The 23,350-nt window shown below is 50.8% G+C and overlaps 1 protein-coding gene across 1 annotated transcript; it reads right to left on the minus strand.

Moving 5' to 3' along the window:
* Positions 1-5,021: 5,021 nt before the first annotated feature.
* Sfrp5 (secreted frizzled related protein 5) lies at positions 5,022-9,979 on the minus strand. The gene is made up of 3 exons (XM_051146581.1): positions 9,331-9,979; positions 7,442-7,519; positions 5,022-6,014 (listed from the first exon to the last, which is right to left on the minus strand). Exons 1-3 carry the CDS (start codon positions 9,842-9,844, stop codon positions 5,668-5,670), a joined length of 939 nt encoding a protein of 312 aa, XP_051002538.1. The 5' UTR covers positions 9,845-9,979; the 3' UTR covers positions 5,022-5,667.
* Positions 9,980-23,350: the final 13,371 nt, after the last annotated feature.

A 23,350-nucleotide genomic window follows, 5' to 3' on the forward strand; every position in this document is an offset into this window, starting at 1 on the left:
CACATGCCAATTTGATCTTGGGCACCCAGGAGCAGGGGACAGATAGCCAGGTTCTGGTATAGTCCTGATACCTGGCAAGCACGTCTGGAACCCTGACCTCCAGCCTGGCTTGGGCTCAGGCCTATTGAGGTTTTTGTGGTCTAGTGTGTTGATACCTTTGGAAAATCTTGGCAGACCTGGAACAGGCAGTGATTTTGGGTATCTTTTGTAGCATTTGGGGCTGAAGCCAAATGAGGCTCCATTTTCATTTCTTTTTCAGAGGTCTGTGTCTATCCACAGCTGGCCCTGGTCACCGATCACTTTGCCAGGCAGCAAGCATGCCTAGCCAGTACCACAGCACCACAGGCTGATCTGATTGGTGGGTACTTTAAATGGGTAAATAGAGGCACAGGGAGGTTAGACGACCCACCCAAAAGGAAATGGAAATTGTGTTGCAGGTGTTCATAGCAGCCATAGCCTAAGAAGCTTTGGGTAAAGGTCACATTCTGGGCAGCTCCCTCACATTCTGGTCCCCACTCTCTAGGGAGCTAGCCACTGAGATAACAGGAACAGTCTGCCCACCCAGCAGCCCTGCTTCAGTCCCTCGCAGAACAGAGGTGGCCTTGTGGCAGGAGCCCCCACCTTCCCTAGCTCCCAGTGGCCCTACCTCCTGCCAGCAACACCCCAGCAGCACATTCCATTCTCTGGCACTGCTGGTAGCTGGGGATTCAGGGTTTCTTTGGCTGTGAGCCTCCTTTGGGGCTCCAGCAGAGCCTGCTATTTGGGCTGGGACACTGGCTCCAGCCACACACATTCCAGCAGCAAACACCCCCCACATACGATTTCCCAAGGAGTGAACTTTAGCCAGGATTACAGCTGGCTGTGTAGTTGTGGGATGTGAGCTTGCTTTGTGGAGACCTGATGCTGGATGCTGGTAGAATGGGTGGGGCTGGCTGGCTCCTCTCCCTCTGCCCAGACCCTTGCAGTATCATTGAAGCAACTTCTTGGACCTTTCACCATTCCCTGTGCCTATCTTGACCTCACCTCTGTAGACATACTTATAGTCCTCAGACTTTTAAAACTGTAGACTGTGACTCCATGTAGTGTCCTGTGGGGTTGTGGAAAGTTTGGTTACAATAAAAGGCTGTTGAACACTGAACAACCAAAACTTAATCAAAATCAAACTTGTAAGTCAATCTGAGGTGTTTCTGGAGCACTGTTCCATGCGCCAGTCTTGGGTCTGAACACACAGCGAGCATCTGCTCATGCCATAGCCACTGAATGCTTCTTGAATCACCCAGATGTGAAACCACTGCATGTAGTGAACTGCAATGTTTTTTACTGTACATTCAGTTCCTGCTTTTACAGGGACATAATGGTTTACAGAAAATAAGGACAACATTTTTCTACTTGCATGTTGGAATGCTTGACTTTAAACATTAACTGTTTGTGGGTTGATGAGATGATGGCTCACTAGGTAAAAGCCCTGGCCACACAGCATGGACCCCTGGATTTGATCCCCAGCACTCCTTCAGTGAAATGGGGGTGGGGTGGGGTTGGGGAGAATGACAGGAGAATTGCTCTTGAGCACACAGCAGCCTGGCATAAACTAGAGACCCTGCCTCAGCAAGGTTGAAGGAGAGTACCTCAGCACAAGTAACAATTAAATTTAAAAAGAAATGAAAATTGCTAACTTACAGTTTCATAAAACTTTTTCAGTGAGTTTTGTCTTAGATCAGGGATCAGGATAGAATTGCGAAGAATTTGTAAAACGTCTCTAAACATACTTCTGCCATTTTGTACTCTCTCTGTGTGTATATATGCAGAACAGCTTTATTTATGTTTGTTTATGTTTTTTGTTGTTATTGTTTTGTTTTTTGACAGGGTTTCTCTGTGTAGCGTTGGCTATACTGGAACTCACTCTGTAGACCAGGCTGGCCTTGAACTCGGAGATCTGCCTGTCTCTGCCTCCTCAAGAACTGGAATTAAAGGTGTGGTGTGCACCACCAACACATCACAGAACAGCATTCTCAGCATTAGAGATTATAAAATCAAAATGATCATCTCTTTAAAAAAAATGAAAGTGCTGTGCATTCTACAATATCAAACAGTCACGGTTTAATTCCTATGTAAGTGCAAGCGCATCTGTACCACTAGCGTGCAAATTTGCTTTCATTGTGAAGAAGCAGTATGTGTATGCAAGCACATCTGTGCCATTAATGTGTAGATTTGTATTCATCCTTAAGAGTGTGTGTATGCCAGAGGATTATTTTGAAATAGATTCATGGTTTGTTATCAGTAAGTATTGGATTTGTATTATATATGCCTGGAACGAAGTAAACATTTCTTGGGTGAAAGGTGAGAGGGAAGTGTTCACGAAGTCCTGGGTAGTGGTCTCATCTGGCACCGCCGTGTATGTTGTGCAGCTCCAACAAGAACCTCATCCTCTGTGAGCTGTAGTCATTGTTAAAATGTGCCGCTGACTGGGCATGGGCACACATCTTTAATCACAGCCCTTGGGGCCAGAAGCAGGGTGGATCTATGAGTTTGTGGCCAGTCTGGTCTATATAGTGGAGTTATAAGCTAGTTAGGGCTATACCACGAGATCTTATTTAAAAAAGGCAGCTAGAAAGCTTAAATTACGATGTGAAAGTGTTTTGTGCCTGTCACTCACCATGACATTGGCTTATCTGCCACCTAGGGGTACAATTCTAAAGCAAACAAACCCCCCACATGTAGTTTCCATAATTCTGGCTTTTGGATAAGACAGCTTTGCCTTTCTCCACCTTCTTGTCAGCCTTGTATCTCAGTTGAGGCATTGCTGGATTGTAAAAACACAAATGATCACTAGTGGCCATCTGTGCATTATGTCCAGGCACTTGTCATACATTTGATGACACTCTGCCACCTGGGGAGGAGACAGTGTGCTCAGTGTCATGGAGGCCAGAACTGCACTATACTGCCTCTTCTCAACCCAACCCAGCACGTGAGCTCTCCTGCTCCCAATTTACTCGTTTTGTGTGAGAACTTTGTGTGTTCAGGTGAAAACTTGATTTCCTCTGCTCTCTTGCAAGTAGGGGTGGTCATGTGACTCAGTCCTGGTCTGGGAGCTGGAATGGAAGTCTACCAGGTGGGCCTGCTTCCCTGCTGCAACATGGGCTCAGGGTGGGTGGAGGCTTCTGAGTTCTGTGGCTTAAGGCCTTGCTGTTTGGAGCCTGGGACCCCCCCACACACACCTGCCTACCTTTTAGACCCATGTGCCACAAGATTCAGTCCCACTCATGTGTGATCAGAGGCCTGCCTTTACTGGGTTCTTGAACCTAGCTATGGGCTCTTGCCAACAGGGAGGGAAATAAGTGCACCCAGCAGGACTGGGTAAGGAAAGAGTGGCCCAGGTCTTGCAGAGCTTCCCTGCTCTCTGGGAGAATTCTCAATTCCATAAGAGATTCTGGGTAGGCAGAGAATAAAACAGGAGGGGCACAGGGCCCGGTTCCTTTTTGGGGTGGGCCTTCCAGGGTTCCATGGAGTGGGCTAGGGGAGCCCTCTTCCCCCTACTCCTCTCTGCTACCAGCACCTGACCGGTCAGCATTACACTTCAGCCAGTGGCCGGAGTCCTGTGTGCTTGGTAGAAAAATAATCTCTGTGCCTGGCGGACCTGAGAAGTGCCTGTAAATATTTGGTTAGAGCAGGAGGTGCAGAGACAAAGTGCAGATTCAGGGAGCCGGGCAGGCTGGGCAGGGTTTGGGCAGGGTGGGTGGCAGCAGCCTCTTCTGAGTGAGGAGGAACAATTAGGCCTCTGCTGCGTGGGCAGAGGCCACCTGACTGTCCAGAGATGATTTATGGACAAGTGGTCAGGCCACCTGTTAGGCCTCAGTGGAGAGCAATTCAACTGGTCTGCCTGAGTCTATGCCAATGGCCTGTCTAGCCACACCACCACTTCTGTTTTGCCCAGGTGACTTTTTCCAAGGGAGTATACTTTCAGAGCTGGAAGCCAGAATTTTCCTTACCTGGGTGGTTCCTTATTTTGGAGGAGCAGCAGGCATTGACTACTTCTGATGGCCAGGAAAGGCTCTCAGAGTGCCTGCCCCTGCGCTGTGGACATCTACTCGATGTTTTTACATCTGCTGATGAACCCCTCCTGATCTCCACAGTAAAGTCTTTCCACATGCAGCAGCCTCCTACCACCAAGCCTTCTCTCATCCTCGCACCTGGACCTTAAAGCTAATGTGTGGACCCCAGTCTTCTCTCTCCTTGCTCAGGTTTCTTTGTCCTATTGATGGCTCCCAGACCCTGCATGCCAGTAGGTGGCAAAACACGGGTTTTTGGTGCTTGGCAGGGTTCTGTTTTCATTGCACTGAGTGGGACCCAATATTTGTTAAAAATCTCTGTGGATGGGCTAAGGTTATGTGTTAAGAGGCAGATACTTGGGTTTGATCCCTAGTAATATTCTAAAAATAACAAAGCACTTTCCATTACAGCAAGTTTGGGTGGGGCCCAAGAGCCCGAATTCCCAGGCAAGCACTCTATCTTTTGAGTGGCAGCATGCCTAGCTCTCTTGAGATTTTGTCTTTCTAACTAGTTCCTGGGTAATATGGCTGCTGCTGGCACAGGAGAATGCCTAGAGTGGTGTCAGTTTAAAACAGCTGTCACCTTATATGTCAGGACTAGTGCCCAGGAGTATCTGGAAACCCCAGGGGAGGGGTGACATTGTCCCCTGTGGCCTGACTTTCTTAGACCCTTCTGACATGGAACTGCCCAGATGGGGACAGTGCATGGCTGGGAAACATGGCACCTCTGTCCCTCCTTAGGGACAAAAGGGTGGTCATCTCTGTCCCTTTTTTAGTGGTTGGAAGGTGAGAGTGTCCCTTACCTTGTGTTCTTGGAAGAACAATGCCTTTCTTAGGCTTTCCAAAGAAATGAGTGGATCAAGTGTTGGCTCAAGGCATCGACCCCTGCTCAGTGCCATCTGAACCTCCTCAGCCCCCAGCCTCTGCAGAGCTACTAGATAAAGAAATTACCTGGTCCAAAGAAAGCATTGTTTTCTTTTATTTAATTAAAAACTTAAAAAAAAAATTAAGACCCAAACTTGTCTAGAACCAGTGGCCTCACAGCAGTAGCAATAATTTATCATCGTTGGGACACAGGGTGTGGGAGGCTGAGCAAGAGCCAGGAAGCAAGCCTGTGTGACGGTGTCTGCGGAAGCTGCTGAGCCTGCGCTCCAGTCCTGAGGGCCTCAGGATGAGAAGTGGGTGCGGTTGGAGGACGTGGAGGCCTTGATTCTTGCCCTTTGGAGGGCTGTGATGACACATAAAGGGCCAGTGGGGGAAGAAAGCGGTCCTGTAAGCACTGAGACCCACTATTCTTTTTGGAAAGTCCCTCCCCAGGCTGCAGAGGCACTGCAGCCTTCCTTCACATTTTTCTCTTCTGCCTGCTTTCTCAGACACTAGGGCTTCCCCCAGAAGACAAAGTCCTTCTCCTGAGAGAGATCCCCCGCCCTGCCCCTCTGCAGACCCCTTTAGTCAAGGAGGGTAGCCCCATGCCTTTCCTTCGGAGCCTGGGCCAGTAGTAGCTGCATGAAGCCATCCTTGCCAGAGGCATGGTCAGCCTGGGAGTGGGGGTGAGGCCAGGTGGGCAGGGACAGGGGGCAAGGCTAGGCACAGCTGGCCGGCTGAGGCAAGAGGAGGCCCTTCAGTGGGGTTCAGCTGCTCCATAGAAGAAAGGGTAGTAGAGGGAGCAGGGGTAGGAGAACATGAATTTGACTGCGAACTTCATTTCCTTATTCTTCTTGTCCCAGCGGTAGACTGCCGTGAGCAGCAGCTGCCCCTCCACTTTGCGGCCCATGACCAGGAAGCTGCCTGTCAGGTTGTCTAGCTGCGGGCAGGGACAGCTTGCGCCATTCTTCATGTGCAGGACCAGCTTCTTGGTGTCCTTGCGCTTTAAGGGGCCTGCCTTGAGCAGCTTCTTCTTCTTCTGGGCACCAATCAACTTCCGGTCCCCATTGTCCATCTTGATCTCCTTAATGCGCATCTTGACCACTGTGGAAAGGACAGCAGGTGGTCTGAAAAAGTCACATTTGCTTAGGACAGTGGGAGCTGCTGTTGTTACCAGGACATTCTTGGGGAGCCTGCTGAGGTATGGGGCTTGGATGGCAAGACTTATGAGGTTACCTCAATGTTTATGAAGCTCCTATGGGTTGGACTTATATGGACATTGTAGATGGGCTTTTAGCTTCAGAGTACAGTAGGGTGATAAGGGTGTGAGAAGGGTGTGTCCTGCCTGAGTTCTGGAGCCTGAATCTCATTAAGATAAGCCAGAGATCTCATAACACCAGTGTAGGTTCTTCAGTGATGGGGTGGGAGGGTGGCTGACCATCTGGAGGAGGATGCCTGTGATGCAGGGATACTGGTTTCTGTTATCCCTTGGGGGCCATTCTGATGTGATATTCTCTCTCTCTCTCTCTCTCTCTCTCTCTCTCTCTCTCTCTCTCTCTCTCTCTCTGTGTGTGTGTGTGTGTGTGTGTGTGTGTGTGTGTTAGGTGGTAGACTGGTAGGGGATTAGTAACATTTAACAACCAGCTCTGCAAGGAGGAGTCTACCATGTCGCATTTGCTGATACCTATCCTGGCTGGCCACATCACTAGGCATGGAGTTGGGAAAGGTGTCCGTAGAAGAGCTCTGATGTGACCCTATCATTTAAGGTGAGTGTGAGCGTAGCGCCATGTAGTGTGGGTACAGAATGTATGTGGTATGTCTGTGTGGAAGTATGCTGTGTAGGCGTGTGAGTGAATGTTTAGGGTAGGGAGGTAAAGGCCAGGCCTGTGGCTTGAGTCATAGTCTAGGCCACACACAAGTGACCACAGAGACCCAGGGACAGGAGTCTTGGGCTGAAGGTCCTCTGTCTAGCTCTGCCCTTCTTCCACACCTAGCCCCCACCTCTTAAGAAGCCAGAAAATAACTACCCAGCCAGGGACGAGAACTGTCCTAAACATCTTTTCTCTCCTTTCCCTCCCCTGCCCTGTCCAAAGAGGGCAGAAAGATTCCTCTGAAGCAAGGATTTCATCATTGCTCTTTCCCCTGTTTTTATAGACAAGGAGGCAGGCTAGGACACAAAGCAGAACCAACTTTGCAAAGATCACATGTAGAACTCTGTGGTCCACAGTGACCTTGATCCTAACCGGCTTGATTCAGCTGTCCCAGGATAGAAGAGCTGTGAGGAAAGCTAGTCACAACCCACCCTGCTGGAGAACACTGGGCACTTAGCAGAGAGATGCCAGGGACAGGGGACCCTGCTTCTATCACAGACTCCGGTGTCCTGTGAGGGCCCCATCCATCTCTGGGCTAAGTTTGCCCTCCTAAGAAAGATAGCCCAGCCAAAACACAGCTGCAGTAGAGACGGTGAGGCTGGTTCTGAGCCAGCCTGCTGGGGACAGTGTCAGGGCTGAGGTCTGTGAGTCTGTACTCACCAAAGTCACTGGAACACATCTGTTCCATGAGGCCATCAGCGCTGTGCTCCATCTCACACTGGGCACAGATCTTGGTCACTGCAGAGAGAAAACAGAGTGGGCGGAGTCCCCAACAGCCAGGACAGTACAGGCTCCTCCAGTACAACCCTCCCCCCCAATCTCCTCACAGAAGCTGCTCTAATTCCTAATGGGATGATGGCAATGACCGAATGACTGAAAATTCAAGGGCTCCTACAGTGTAGGGGCAATATGGTGAGGTGGGCATTTATGCCGCAGCCACAACATGCATTGTGTTCTAAATGTTATCCCATCTTGTGAAGCAGACACTGCCCTTTCTGCTTAACAGCAAAAGAAAACAAAAAGTTTAATGTGTGTAGCCCAGTTAGCAACACTCAGGCCTCAGAACCGTGGCTCCTGCTCTGTGACCAATGTGGGCATGTTTGCAGGGGCCAGGCAGGTGAGTAACCTGGGTAACAAGCCAGCATCAACTTTCTCAAAGAAAGTCCAAACGACTCATTTTTATGTGGAACATCTGGATGTCATCTGCTGAACACACACACACACACACACACACACACACACACACACACACACACACACACACACACCTCTTTCTACAACCTGCCTATCACTGTCCGCCCCAGTCTGACCTTTGTTTGGGTTCTTTTATGTGCTTGCCTCCAGGTGAGCAAGCCTCTCTGGGAAGGAGTATCATGGGTAGCAAGGCGGGGCCAGACAAGGTTCTGAGCCTAAGATTCCTGAGTTTTTCAGGCTGTTTATGTTTGGGCTCCTGCGAGACTATAAAAGGAACCTGCAGGGACTTCTGGGGACTGTGGATTTCTTGCTTAGCTGGCTTTATTCCTGCTTGCCTACCACTTTCAGCCTCTAGGATAGGGACTTTCCCCTCCCAGAACCCCACTGAGAGGGAGGGAGAAGGAGAAGGTAAGAGCCCCCTGGGACTAAGCAGTTAAGCTTAGCATTGAGAGAGGAGCAGGGTGGTGCCAGAGGGGACCCAGCTGATTTCTGGAGAGTGGGGAGGGAAGGAAAAAGGGAGTGGAGCTTTGCCTGTTCCTGCGATGGGGGTTCATGGGAGCTCCTGTTCTCCCAGTTAACTGCCCAGGCAAAGACTGCCTGCTAGGTGTAGGGGGAGGAGGGCGCCCAAGCAGAAGGGGACTGGCATTATTGGAGAAAGGAGGGAGGGGTGTGGCTCCCAACCTTGGGACCGCTTTGAGGACCAGCACAATGAAAGGGGAGCTGCGATCACGCTTAAGAGCAGTAATAGCACTGAGGTGCCAGTGGGAAGCAAGACTTGGGAGCCCAAGAAGCTGGGATTTGACTGCTGGGGAAAGGAGGCTCAGAAAAGTTAAGTACCAAGAAATATCCAGCCCAGGAGTTGAAAAAGGTGGAGAAGTTAGGGTTCCAGGCACAGACATGAGGGGCCCTCAGTTATTCCCAAACCACTCGCCTCTTCCCAAAGTTCCCACCTCAGGTGGGGAGTAATGCTTGTCTGGTGCCCGCAGTTCAGGTCAAAGACAGTGTCTAGCGATCCCAAGCATTGTTGAAGCTGAGGAAGGCAATAAAGCATTTATGGGGCTGTCCCCAGGGCACCCAGAGATTCAGCACTTGGAAAACCAGGCATGCTATAAGCAGCCTGGGGCGCAGGTCAGAGTGGAGGAGAGAGAGAGTGGGGATACCTAGAGCTTCAAGTTTATAACGGTGGGAAGGAGAAAGAAAACAGTACCTAGGCGCTGGACGTCTGTAGTGTGTGTGTAGGGGCCTGTCACCTATCCGGGCCTGCAGATTTTAGGGGAGAGGCATCGGTCCGACCCCGGAGTTGCTGGCCCACAGGGCCGTCGGGGCATTCTGGGCATACAGGGTAATGGCACTACCTGGAGGCGCGGTGGCAGGCAGGTGCCCGAACTGCACTGCGATGCAGAGGTCGTTGTCCAGGGGGAACTTGTGGCAGTGGAGCATCTCTGGCCAGGGGAAGCCGTAAGCCTCCATGAGCGGCGCGCAACCCGCGCGCACGGCCTCGCACAGCGAGCGGCACGGGTAGATGGGCCGGTCCAGGCAAACAGGCGCGAAGAGCGAGCAGAGGAAGACTTGCGTGTCCGAGTGGCAGCGCTTGGCCAGCAGAGGCAGCCAGCTGCTTGCTTGCTGCTTTACCTCGGCCAGGCTTTCGTGCTCCAGCAGGTTGGGCAGCCGCATGCGCTTGTAGCCCACCGTGTGGCAGAGTGGCAGATCGGCGGGGATGTCGAGGCACTGCGGTGGCTTGGAGTAGGAGCGGCCGTGCAGTGGCTCTGCTTGCCAACCATAGTAGTCGTACTCCTGGCCACGCGCCCCGTGCAGCGCCCCGAGCAGCAGCGCTAGCGCGACGGTCCGCGCACCTCCCACCACCCGCATAGTTGGATGTTGCCGCCTGCCCTGACGGCTCGGTGCTTCGCGCCCGGCAGCCCCGCGTGTGCCCCAGCCGGGATGCTTCCCGTAGCCGGCGCCTCGGCTCGGGCCGGCCAAGTAGGTGGCAACCTCTACTCCGCTGCGCTGCCAGAGTGATCCAGGCGCCTCCCACCTCGGGGCTCCAGCCCAGGCTTCGCCCTAGCCAATCTGCAGCCGCTGGTCCCCCCTCACCTCCCACCCCCGCGCAGGGTTGTCGGACCTGGGAGGAACCCTCAGTCCCTCCCGCCTAGCTCCCGTCCCGCCCTGCTGTGCGACCCTGCATCAGGCCAGGCCTGGCCTCTCCTTGTGCCTTTTCCTGGGGCTCAGCATTTTTCTCACCCTTGCCCTCTTCTCCATCCTTCTTATCTCTCTCCGCCAGTCTCTCCTGTTCCTTTTCTCACTCACTTCACCTGCTTATCTTTGCGCCAAGGCCTTTTCCCTGCTCAGTTCTGGTTTCCCTTCCCCAACACCTCGCTTGGTCTTCTCAGATACTAGGGTCTCTTGACCATCCACGCCCTCCCGGCCAGACAGGCAGAGCTTCACCGTGAGGTCCTGTCCAGTGCCAGGCACCTTGCAGCCTGCTGGGGATAGCGGATGGCTAAGACCCATCTGTGGCAGTCAAGGGGATGGGGTGAAGGGAATTTTGGCTTCCATGTAATGAGCTCCTACTAAGTGCTACACTGAGCACCATTATCAATGCCTCTTTCTAACAAAGCTCGCATCCAGTGGGGGCTAACTGTGCTCCGAGACTGTTCTAGGCACATTTCACAAACGGCCTCATTTAATTCTCAGTGATGCTAACAAGAGGGTAGGTACCATTATTACCACCACTTTACAGATAAAGACACCGAGACTGAGGTTAGGCAAGGAGTAGAGCTGGCCATTGGATCTAGCAAGTCTGGCTCCAGAGTGAGAGCACAGACAGACAAGCAAAAAAGGTCTGGATTCTGAGGGTTCAGAGGAGTGGAGATAATTTTCCCGGGGGGGGGGGTCACCAGCTCATGTGCTAAGGAAGGCAGGATCCAAAGACCAGTGTTTCATTGGGGCAGGAAACACTGTGGGTGGAGGGAGAAGTGTCATTGTCATCCAAGCAAAAAGGTGACTTCCAGGATCCCAGCTTGGCGTCTTTGGCTGTCTGGGTCCTGTGTTCCTTCACTCTTCAGTGAGAGGAACTGGAGCAGAGGCTTGTGGGAGGAGACTCTTGTGTGTTGCTGGTCTCCCCTCTGGGGAGGTGCCTCCTGAGGGCTGGAGGGGAGAGGGCTGGTTCTACTTCCAGAGAGGAGTGCTTCTCCCCCAGTGGTCCTTTTCCTTTTCTCTGCTCCTCAATATCTTCACGGCCCCTGGCTTCCAGTTGATCTGCCTGTGCAGTGGTAGGGAGTGGAGATGCGGGCCCACACCTTAGTATCCACCCAACACGTATAGAACACCTGCTGTGTGCTGGATATAGGTGAGACTTGGTCCCAAATGTAGCCAGTGTAGCTGGGCAGACAGCCCAGGGTGGGACACAAGGCCTCTGATGTCCTGGCTGACATAGTTGAGTCCAGGTGGAACGGGGACTCAAGCATCAAGAGGCCCCATAGATGACTGTTTATAGGGGGAAGGGCCGGTCACCATAGAGACAAGCAGCATACAGTAGTAATGTGAAAGGGCTCTGACTGCATCAGAAAGCCAGGTTCAAATTCTGGTCCTCCCTGCGCAACTACCTGTGGGGCCTAAGGCAAGTAAGAGTGATTCCGACCCTTAGTCTCCTTTATAAAGTGGGACTTCCACCGAGGTTTTGATGGGCAAAGGAGATGAATGGAAAGGCCTTGTGCAGCACCTGCATGTAAAGAGCACCTGGGAATATGTCAGATGCTCACAGGGATGAGACTTCGGGCGAATATGCATTGGGTGTTCTGAACACCCTGAGGCACCTTGAGCAGGACTTTGAATGAGCTCTGAGCGAAATGCCACTGCTCTCTGTAATCCACTCCCTGCCTCATCTCTGGTCTAGTCATCTTGTATGCCGTAGGGGAGGGGCCTTGGGCCTCCCCGTTGGTTGTGTGAGGTGTTGACCAGCCGTTCTGGCTGGACCATGCTTGGTATTGCTATGGGTAACCTGGACAGAGCTGGACAGTGTTCCTCTGGTTGGTTATGTAAAGCTGTCACATGGCCAGAGAGCAAGCATGTCTGGGCCTGGGAGCTGGGCCGGAAGCCTCCTTGAAGAGGCGGATGAGCCTCACTTACATGCCAACTCTGATGTGGGGAAGCTTGAGGCTCCCTGACATGGATGGATGATTGATGGGAGCAAAGAGGGAAGCCCGTTACAAGGGAAGGAGCCAGAGTGCACTGGTTTGCTCAAGGCAGTGCGCTTCTGTGGCTAGCCCTCCCTTCCCCTGCCTCTCAGGCTGGGCTACTTTCTGATGTGGTGTTGCCTCTTGATGAGGCGAACGCACAGCCTAGGAAGCTGGGTTGACACCTGGCACACTTGGCATCTGTCCATCCTGGGATATACGCAATCTGGCAAGGTCCGTGCTGCCTCAGCTGGTAGAGGGGGCCGCTTGTTCAAAAGAGCACAATCCTGTTTAGACATCTCTTGCATCTCAGATGCTTCTTTGAGCAATTTAATTATTTTCTTAAACTCCTACAGCTTTCTACATTTCTACATTATTGTTTATTCCCGTGGATCTCAAAAGCGCCAGCCTTTTCAAAGGGGATACAAAGCCAAAATTGTACATCATTTGAAAGTCAATTTAGCCGGGTGCATACCTGTAATCCCAGTACTTGGGAGGCAGAGGCAGGTGGATCTCTGTGAGTTCAAGGCCAGCCTGGTCTATAAAGGAAGTCCAGGACAGCCAAGGCTACACAGAGGAACCCTGTCTCAAAAAATAAAACAAAAGTCAATTAAAGTGCAAGAAAAATCAGTGGATTTCAAGGCAATGTAGTAAGAAAAGTTTATTAATAGACTTCAGATTACATATTACTATAGTGAACATATATTGCCCATAAGTCATTTTTGGGGTGCTATCAAAGAAAGATATTCATAACTATCTGCAAAGGACATTAAAGCACTCCTTCCTTTTCCAACTACATTTCTGTGTGAGGCCAAATTTTCATCATATAGTTCAACCAAAACACATGTGGCAACAAATTGGCTGCAGAAGGAGATAGAGGAGTCCAGCTGTCCCCCATTACCCTGTACGTTAAGGGGATTTACGAGCCGGTAAAACAACGCCACTTTTTTTCAGGGTATTGCATTTTTTTCTTCTCATTTTGAAAAAAGCATAATTAATTTTACGAAGTGTGTTTATTGTTAACATACAGTGGCTTACTAACCAAATGAATGAAATCTTTTTTTTTTTCTCCTTCCTTATTTTCAGTGTCAAATATGGCAAATAACAACAGGGATGAAATCACTCTTGGGCGTTCTAAATTTATCAATTGGCTGACCGATGAAAGAAACAAGGGCTCGTGGATGCCAGGCTGGCCTTGACCTGGCCAGGGAACTAAAGAGGGACCTGAACTCTTGTTCTCTTGCCACTGCCTGCTGAGTGAAGAGTTTCCAGGCACACACCATGAGCCCCAGTTTTGGGATTCAGAATCTATGTGTGCTCTGAGAGAAAAATGTTTAAGGTCTGTTGGTCGAGTTATCCTGTCAGTCTTCAAGAGAGCCGTCTAAAAATCTGCTTGTAGTGTTTTTCTTTGCTTTTGTAGTCGAATGCACTTTGCTTGACCTTCTTTGAAGCTACGTTGTTGGCAGTACAAACCTGCATGATTCTTGTGGTTCCTCTTAGGACTGTTCTCCTACCTGTTCGGAATATATTCGCCTTGGTTCCATTTTTGTTGTTTGTTTGTTTGCTTGCTTGCTTGTTTGTTTTTGAGACAGGGACCCACTGTGTGGTCCTGGCTGTCCTGGAGCTCACTTTGTAGATCAGGCTGGCTTTGAACTCAGAGATCTGCCTGCTTCTGCCTCCAGAAGGCTCCTATTAAAGGCATGTGCCCCCTTGCCAGGGCTTCTTGGTTCCTTTGTGTGCTTGACGGATACAGTTCTGTGAACCAACCCTCAGTTAGACTCTGAGCGTGCTTTGTGATTGGTCCAGTTATTCATTTTCAATGTATGAGCAAGGCTTTCCCATGCCCTGGGTCCTGGTTGCCTCTGCTGTCTGAGGGGGACCATTTTACTCCTTATGCTCAACAGGATGAGCTTGAAGAGAAAATGAGATAATGAAAAAAAAAAAAAAAAAAAAAAAGAAAGAAAGAAAAGCTTAACTTGTTTAGACAGGGGGTAGCTGGGCCATCCTGTCTGGCCTGGAACTCTTTATGTGGACCAGGCTGGCCTCCCACGCAGAGACCTACCTGCCTCTACCTCCTGAGTACTGGAACTGAAGGCCTGAGCAAGACTTGGCATTTTAGTGGAGGTGAGCCTGATGTTGCCCTTTGCTTTAGGTGGGAACTGAGGCTAGAAGTGATGTGCCAGCCTCTGTCACCTCTTTCATTCTCCTGGCTGCAGGAGGTCCTCTAGCTCAGGCTTGCCCTCCCAAGAGAGGCAAGATAGGCTCTTGTTAGTATTTCAGGGTTCGTTGGAGTCACAAGCCTTTACAACCTCTCACTCCCCAGTGGCACGCCATCTCTGTACAGCTGCTGTTCTGTGTGACTAATGGAGCCATTAGTGCTGTTGGGACCTTCCTGACTCCAGTTTAATGCTCTTCCTCTTACAGCTCAACCTTTCAGCTCTGTCCACGGCAAAGCCGGCGTCTTCCCAGAACATCCTAGTTGTGCGGGGGGTGCCCCTCTGTAGAGCAGCCCCTGTCTTGGTTACCAGACCGCCTGCTCGACCGCCTGCTGGGGATCACTGGGCATGCTGGGAGCCATGAGGACTGTCTTGGAGGAACTTGAGCCACGTGGTCTTGGAGGTGCACTCGAGTCCTTCCTGCCATAAGCCTGGATGCTGGAGCCTCTTCAGGGTCTTCTGAAGCCCACAACAGTAAGAGAACTAAAGCAGAGACTAGGCTTGTCCTGGGCTTGGGTCTCCATGCAGCTCCAGCCTTACCCAACTGAGGGTGGGCGTCCTGGCATGTGGTGAGTGGGCCTGCGGTGGGTGGGGCTGTGGGAGGCAGGACTGTGAGCCAACCGAAGGTCAAGCACACTCTCGTCTTCTCCCTGGCCTCCCAGCACCCTGAGGAGGCCCAAGGATGAGACTAATGGGCAGCCAGCCCTGACCAGAGTTCGTCAGAGAGGTAATCAAATGTATTGGTGAAGAATAGACACTCAGGCTGGAGAGAGTTCTAGTTCAGCAATGCCACTTGAGTGAGTTACTTTACCCCCTCTCCCATTTCATTATCTGTAAAATGGTAAAATGGAAATATTGTGGCTGGGCATGGTGGCACCCGCCTTTAATCCCAGCACTCTGGAGGCAGAGGCAGACAGATCATTGTGAGTTTGAGGCCAGCCTGGTCTACAAAGCAAGTCCAGGACAGCCAAGGCTACACAGAGAAACCCTGTCTCGAAAAAAAACAAAACAACAACAACAACAACAAAAAACCCAAACCAAACCAAACCAAACCAAACCAAAAAAAAAAAAAAAAAAAAAAAAAGAGGGGGAATATTGCTTCTTTATAATATCATCAGGAAAGTTACTTTTAACTTTTAGGGGGTTGGATAATATCTCATGTAGGTCTCGAACCCCTGCTCCCTCTCTCTCTCCCTCCATGGTGCTAGGATTACAGGCATTTGCTGGGTCACCTGGTTTCTAGAGTTAATTTTAAATACTGCTTAGAACAGTACGCAGTGAGAGCCGTCTACATAACTGTTAGTTTATATGATTGAACACTGGCCTGCCAGTGGTGCTGAGAGATTGTTACCAAATTCTGTAGTTCTTTCTTCCTGAATCTCTCTTACACTCACCCACACCTTCTCTCCTCCCTGCCACCCCTACCCTTTTGGTGTCTTGAGCTCACTACATAGCTTAGGCTGGCTCAGTCTCTTGAGTGCTGGGATTACGGGCATGGCCCTATGCTCGGCTATGTTCTCCTCTAGCTCTTCCCACCATGCTCTGCATCCTCTCAGCCTCACCATGTTCCGCTGGCTGGAGTGGAAACAACAAGCTGCCGCTCAGTTCAAGACCCATGGGATGAAGGCTCTGGTTTGACCAGCTTTCCTTGTGGGGTGCTCTAGAATCCTGAAATGCACTTTGCAGTGGTTGTTCCCCCAATAGCCCAGTCATTATGTGATTGTGTGTGTGTGTGTGTGTGTGTGTGTGTGTGTGTGTGTGTGTGTATGTGTGTTTTGCCCATTTTCTGGCAAATCTGGGGGAGACTGGAGAAGGCATTAGGTCTCCTGGAGTTATAGGCAGTTTCAAGCTACCCAGTGTGGGTTCTGGGAATCAAACTTGCGTCCTGTACAAGGGAAGTTTGTGCTCTTAGCCACTGAGAAATCGCTCCAACCCCACTGCTTCCTCTCTTGGGTGCAGTTTAGAGATAGCCAGGTACCTGGCATCATGCCCTGTACTTTCCTATATAGTCTCATTCTCTGTGCGAGAGGCATTTTCCTTATTTTATATGAAGAAACTAGTTCAGAGAAAGTTGGTAACATTCCCAGAGTCACACGGCTGATACAGGTACCAGGGCTCAAACTTAGGGCTTTCTTTTATGCTGTGTGGATACCTGGCTGCATGTGAGAAGTTCCTGGGTGGTGTTCTTTTTGAACTGTGAATCAAACTGCCTTGAAGAAGGGGCCTGAGGGTAGCAGACCCCTTTGAGGAGACCCAAGCCACTATAGCTGACATTGGTCAGCTCTCTGATCTTAGCGGTACACACACACAGTCTAGAAGGCAGGAGGCCATTTATGAACAAATTCATGAACTTGTGATTGCTGTTTAGGAGGACTTCCTGCTTGGGAGTGGGAGAGGTGCCTGAAACTACCTCTTTGGGAAGGGGCGAAAGTGTGGGGGCAGAGTCAGAAATCTCCTCTTCTCTTAAGCTTTGTTTCTATTGCTTCCAAGCTGTGGGAATTTGGACAAGACCCAATTCTTTGCACTTTGGTTTCCCTATCAGCAAAGTGGATGCGAGGGTTCCTTTGTATATTTGTAGACGATTGCTCTGGTGTTTGCTGCAAAAGGGTCTGCAGTCACAGGAGTATGGTGCAGGGTCCCCTCATCTAGCCCCAGACACGGTGATGTGGGTTGCTGGGGGCCCCATGTTTATAAACTGTGGCAGCTGAGAGCAATCCTTGATTCTGCCCTGACCACCAGCGGCTATGGAGGCAGTACCGAAAGCTATCAACCATTCTCCACGACTCCTCAAATCAGCACAGACACAGAACGGCTCATTTGCCTGTAAATAAAACAGCGATTTCTGTGATTGGAGCTAAATGACACGCTCTCAGGGCTATAACTCCTTCCCAGGCTCACAGGCTTCCCTGGCAGCCCTCCATGGGCAGGGAGGGGGAAGTGACTGGCTTCTCAGGGGACAGCAGGTCAGAGGCCCTGGGGGGCACTTTGTGCTCTGGGTGCTGGAGAGGAAGTCAGCACCCCTGGGATGGACCTTAGGGCAGGACCGCGGAGGGCAAACCCAGGGCGCCAGTGTTTCGGGTTGGGACCAGCTGTTGGGGGAACCCTGGGCAGACAATGGCCTCATTAAAGAGAGGGTGCAGGCAGGCAGGAGCTGGGCATGGCCACAGCAAGGGGGAGAATGTGGGGAGCTGAGCCTTCTCTTGCTGGCCAATGGAGCAATTGTCCTCTGGTGGGAGGGAGCTGGGGTCTGAGCCTGGGAATGGCTAGACAGTTGCCTCTCGAGCAACTGAGGTGGTCCTGGCCCCCCTTGCCTGGTCTAGAATGGTCCTCCACTGGTTGCCTAGAGTTCAGGCCCCAGAGTGGATTGCTGGACATGACAGTTCAGGGTGTAGGTCCCCACATAAGGCTCTCTGAGAAGGAATTCCCAAGTCCCAATTGCCCCCTTCTGGGGACCCAAGTTATGGTGAGGGTTGTGTCCGGCCAGGCTCAGCTGGCTTCTGCAGCTCTCCTGTGCAGCTCTACGCTGCTGCTCCGTGCTGGTGGGTCCACTTGGTGGGTTTCAGGAGCCACGCTTGCAAAGCATCGAACTGAGAATGCTTCTCAGCTGGGTGGGCAGCTTGCTCTACCTAGATGATGTGAGATGGGGTGTGGTCACCAGGGTGGCGGGGCTACCTCTTGAGCTTAGTGGGCGAGATCCTGCACAGCCTGTGTGACCAGAGGCTCTCTGTCTCAAATGCTGATGGAGCTCCTGCTGAGATGTACCCAGAGCCCAGTGCTTCTCACCCAGTGAGCATGGCAGAGCTCAAGAGAGGAGAGGGGCAAGTGGGGCCAGCACTGAGCTCCAACGTTCCAGCCAGCTGTGTGACCCTTGCCCTGGGGGGGGCATCCAGGCCTCTTTCACAGCTAGAAGGGTGGTGTACTTGATGGTTCTCGATAATGTGACTCTGTTCTGATGGTCAGTGTTGGTTCTGATGGACAGATCTGCTGGAATTGGTCTGTGCTCGAATTGTAGGCAAAGCTTTAACAAAAAAGCTTTAGTTTTTGTTTCATACTGAGAGGTGTCGGGCAGATCAAGTGTAAGGGCTAACTCCCTGCAGCTGTGAACTGTTGCTGGTTTCCCAGCTCTCTAGGACGGCTCAGCCCCGGCACACGTCACAGTAGGAGGGAGAGATTCTTAGACTACACAGCAAAGTGGTTACTGTAGATAGAAACCGATCAGAACGGTTCTGAGAACTAATCCTCTCTCCCGTCTCCTGCTTACGGGCCCCTCCGTTGGGATAAAACGAGAACTCTCCTTTCTGGAAGTTCCACACAACCCAGACGTCTCTCCTCTGCCCTGGTCCCCTGGTCTCTTGTCTTTGGTGGTTTAGTTGGTTTCACGGCCCTCTTATTCACCCAGCCCCCAGCTTAGTGCTGATGGATGATGGTGTCAGGGGGCAGTGTGTGTCCTGCATTAAGTGTTCCATCATCTAAGTGACTAAGCACACAGCGGGGAGGTGTTATCACCTTCCTCCTATGCATAAGATGGGAAGACAGAGGTGAAACGGTCGCACAGTGGGGAGGTTCCAGATGGATGTCCCTCTGCCACATATCTCTTTGGCTCTTTCTGGGTCCTTCTATTCAGCCTTCAGTGAGCCTGGCCAGCTGTATGAGAAGAGCATCACTAGTGAGGACATTATAGGGGGTCCTGCCTCAGGAGAGGGTTCCATGAGACAGCTACTGGGGTCCTGATGAGGATAGCTCATCTTAATGAAGGGATTGGGAGTCACAGATGCTGCCTTCGTTCATCCTTACAGCTCCAGGGAGGCTTACGTGAACACTCCCTGCTTGGAGACACTGAGGCCAGAGGTTGGCTTCCTCCAGCTCACCCAAGGCAGTCCGTGATGGAAAAGGCCCAGAACAAAGCTCCGATTCTTTTTGCTCTGACATTTTGTCCTTTTCCCACTGGCCCATGAATCCAGTGGGCCAAAGTCAGGAAAGCTAAAAGGACTGGACTGGTCCCTCTGCTGCCACCACGGAGGGTTGTGGAGTCAGATTAGGGGCTGTCAGAGACAGAGAGGTTGGTGCCCTGTTGACCTGGCTTGGTGATGAGGCAGCTGGGGTCAGGAATAGGTGCATTCTTTCCCCTGAACTCATCACCCAGCCTCTGGCTTCCTGGAATTTTTGTTCAGATTCCAAATTACTTGCCAATGTGTTCCCTCCCCTCCCCCCCCCCCAGTTCCTTCATACAGGAACGGAGCACCCATCCACTTCCAGACCACCCACTTTCACATCTTTTCCTGGGGGATCTGGTTGACAGCAGACTAGGAGGCCAGCTGGGCAGGAGAGCCAGCGGTCGCCAGGAGTTTGGTAGCAAATTTCTGGGGGGAAAACAGAAAGGACATGGGCTTGCATGCCTCAGGGCCCAGGGTAAGCCTGGTTACTTTCTGTACAACCTTGGGGGTTCTGTGTCTCCTCTTCTGGTCTCAGTTTCAAGGCATATGTGAAACCATCCTGGTGAGAGGCTTGGGTGAGACCATGTCTGAAGAGACGGTGGAGCACTATAATTGATGGAGATCAAGAGTGGCAGAGCTTCTGAGTGGGAATCTGCAGTGGTGAAAACATTGCCTCCTGCCACTCCAAGCCAGCAGCCACTAGCCACGAGAGAGAGAGAGAGAGAGAGAGAGAGAGAGAGAGAGAGAGAGAGAGAGAGAGAGAGAGAGAGAGAGAGAGAGAGAACTGAGGAGCTGAGGTTGCATGTAATCATGTTTTAGGGAGGCAAGACTCACATAGCACAAAATAACCATCTTTGTAAATGTCTTTTAACCTCTATTTTTATTTTGTGTGAATGGGCATTCTGCCGACATGTGCATCTATACAGCTTGTGTGCATTGGATCCCCTGGGACTGGAGTTACAGATGGCTACAAGCCACCAGTGGGTGCTGGGGATTGAACCCAGGTCCTCTAGAAGAGCGACCAGTGCTTTTAGGCCCCAACCAGCTCTCCAGCTCCCTAACCATCTTAAAACGAGCAACCCAGTAGTGTTTAGTGTGACCACTTCTGTCTTGTTATAAACCATTTGTCAGCTCCAAAAGAAACCTTCCTTACTAACGTAGGAACTTCCAATCCTCTCCCTGCCCAGATCTGGCAGCCAGTTCAGCACATCCGTCTCTATGGCTTTGCCTGTTTTAAATGCTTTATACGAATGTCCATCTTCACACATAGAATGTGACTTGCATGGCTGGTTTCTTCCTCTTAGATCGATGTTATAAAGCTCATCCATGTTATAACATGCGTTAGTCCTCTGTTATTTTTTTTTTTAATGATGGATAATGACCATTTTACTGCACAATGGAAATGCTGGTATACTTTGAGACAAATGGGGTAGCGGGACCTCTCTGTGTTGGCTGTTCCCCGAGGGGGTGCTGTGAGGCAGAAGAAGGAAACCTAGAGAATGAGAAGACTAAATGATGCCTGGGCCTCTCCAAAGAAGTCCAAAGCTTTGCCTGGTGAGAGGCGGGTCTATCATGTTTAGAAGTCGTATTGAGGCCCAGCACTGGGCTGTGTGTATGATATAACTATTTAATACTAGGAGAGCCATTTAAAAGATATTTAATGGGGCCTGGAGAGATGGCTCAGTGGTCAAGAGCACTGGCTGCTTTTCCAGAGGACCCAGGTTCAATTCCCAGCACCTACATGGCAGCTCACAACTGTCTGACACTCTCACACCTATGCACATAAAATAAAAATTAAATAATTAAAAAAAGATTTAATTACATATATTTAAATATACTACCCTATAAAAGATCTATATCTGTCTATCTATCTATCGTCTATTTATATCCTTTTATCTTTGTTTTTTTTGTTTTTTTGTTTTTTTGTTTTTTTTTTTTTTGAGACAGGGTTTCTCTGTGTAGCCTTGCCTGTCCTAGGCTCACTTTGTAGACTAGCTGGCCTCAAACTCACAGCAATCCACCAGCCTCTGCCTCCCGAGCGCTGGGATTAAAGGCGTGCGCCACCACACCTGGCTTTATTTATATCTTTTTAAGACAAGATTTTTCTATGTAGCCCAGGCTTGACTCAAACTCATAGCCCCCACTTTCCAGGAGCTGGGACGATAGGTGTGTACCAGCACATTTGACATCACAAAGATTTGCATCTCTTCATCCCTGAGTCTCAAGGTGCTGGAGTAGCTCATTAGCTTACTTAGCTGGTACACAGCATGTCTATGAACCTGAGTCCGTCTCTTGCTGAGGCCAGTGATCTTCCGCAGAGCTGTCCCCGCCAACCCGCCCAGAAGCCAATTAGGGAATCTGTCTCCTTCCCCCCAGCTTAAGGCAGGGCTTTCCAGCTCCAGCTCCTGTCAGCCTTTTGTGATGGGGCCTGGACCTCTTGGATAGATAGGAGTGGGTGGCTCACAGACTCTATCTCTTTCCCATTGTTTATCAGCGAGTAACCTGGCGGTGCCCTCGGAGCGCCCCACTATTAATTGATCTGGGAAGGGGGCTCTGTTAATTGCTGACCCAGAATAAACAGGGCTGGGAGAAATGGGGCTGATAGCAGGGCGAGTTCCTCGGCGGTGTTGCCCTTTGCCCTCTGGGAAAGGGCGGTGGGAAGGGATGATAGACAGGCAATGGGAGGTGTGCTCCTGGGATTGGCTTTGGAGTGGGGGGATGGAAACTGGCTTCCTGGGCCCCAAGGATTCACTCTGTGTGTCCTTCTGGGAATAAAAGTCTGGGCCATGGCCTGTCAAGGGGGTTGGGATGGCAGCCAGCAGGACTCTGATCCTCATCTCTTTTGTCCTTCCCTTTATCCGTTCATCCTTCCCTTCCTTTCAACATCTTTGCATCTTTCTCTTCACCTCTTCTCCCTTTGAGCCATTCATCCATTTTTTTCCTTCTTCTCCCTCTCAGTAAAGTCAGTTTCTTCTTCTTCTTCTTCTTCTTCTTCTTCTTCTTCTTCTTCTTCTTCTTCTTCTTCTTCTTTTTTTTTTTATTCAATTCGTTCATCTGAAAGCCCGTGTTTTCCTTATGACCCTTCTCTGTCTTCATTAGTCAGCACCATCTCCATCCATCTTCCTCTTCCCTTCCCGCTGCAGAGTGGCCACATGTTTCTAGGGAAGAGAACGCTCAGAGTCTCCTGACCAACCTAGCCATGGGGTTCTGAGCCTGGCTCTTACACAGTCCTGACTGAGCTAACAGTGTGACCTCAGACATGCTCAGCCTCAGGCAGTCTCTCTGTCCTCGGGGAAGGATAAACCTTATGCCTCAGAGTACAGACCGTATAACAGGACACTCCAGTCCCTAGTAGCCGCCCACCTGGGCCACGAGTGACCTCACAACGTGCAGCCATCTTTTGTTGGCTCCAGCCATGGTGAGTCTGTGACTCAGGCCCTTGTCTCCAAAGCTAAGACTGGATTTGGGGATGGGCCCAGTGAGTAGAGCACACATCAACACCAGGCCCTTGGTCAGAGTTGGGTGTCTGATCTCCCTTTGTTACCCCAGAGCCCACACTCCCACATGACAGGAGTACTCGTGTGTGAAGGGGTTTGCTACAGACTCAGCTAGGCAGACCCTCAAACCTAACCCTCTGGTTATTGCGTAAAGTGACACAGAAAGCAACTCGTCCAATAAGCCTGCTTCCAGGTTCCAAACTCTGTCTGTAGGCGAGGCAGGAGGCTGCAGGGAACACTCAGACTCCTGGTCACCTTTGGTTTCTCCAAGAAGGAACAGCAGCAGCAAGAATGTTGGGGCTGGATAGATGGCTCAGAGGTTAAGAGCACTGTCTGTTCTTCCGAAGGTCCTGAGTTCAATTCCCAGCAACCACATGGTGGCTCACAACCATCTATAATGTGACTTGGGCCCTCTTATGGTATGCAGGCAGAGTACTGTATTAAATAATAAATAAATCTTAAAAAAAAATAAACAATGATGGGTAACGATGATGGAGCCTTTGTTAAGTGCCAGACACAGTCCTGATTGCCCAGCCAGTGCTGGTGGGTGTGC

Source organism: Acomys russatus, chromosome 5 (genome assembly GCF_903995435.1).
Source record: "Acomys russatus chromosome 5, mAcoRus1.1, whole genome shotgun sequence".
NCBI lineage: Eukaryota > Metazoa > Chordata > Mammalia > Rodentia > Muridae > Acomys > Acomys russatus.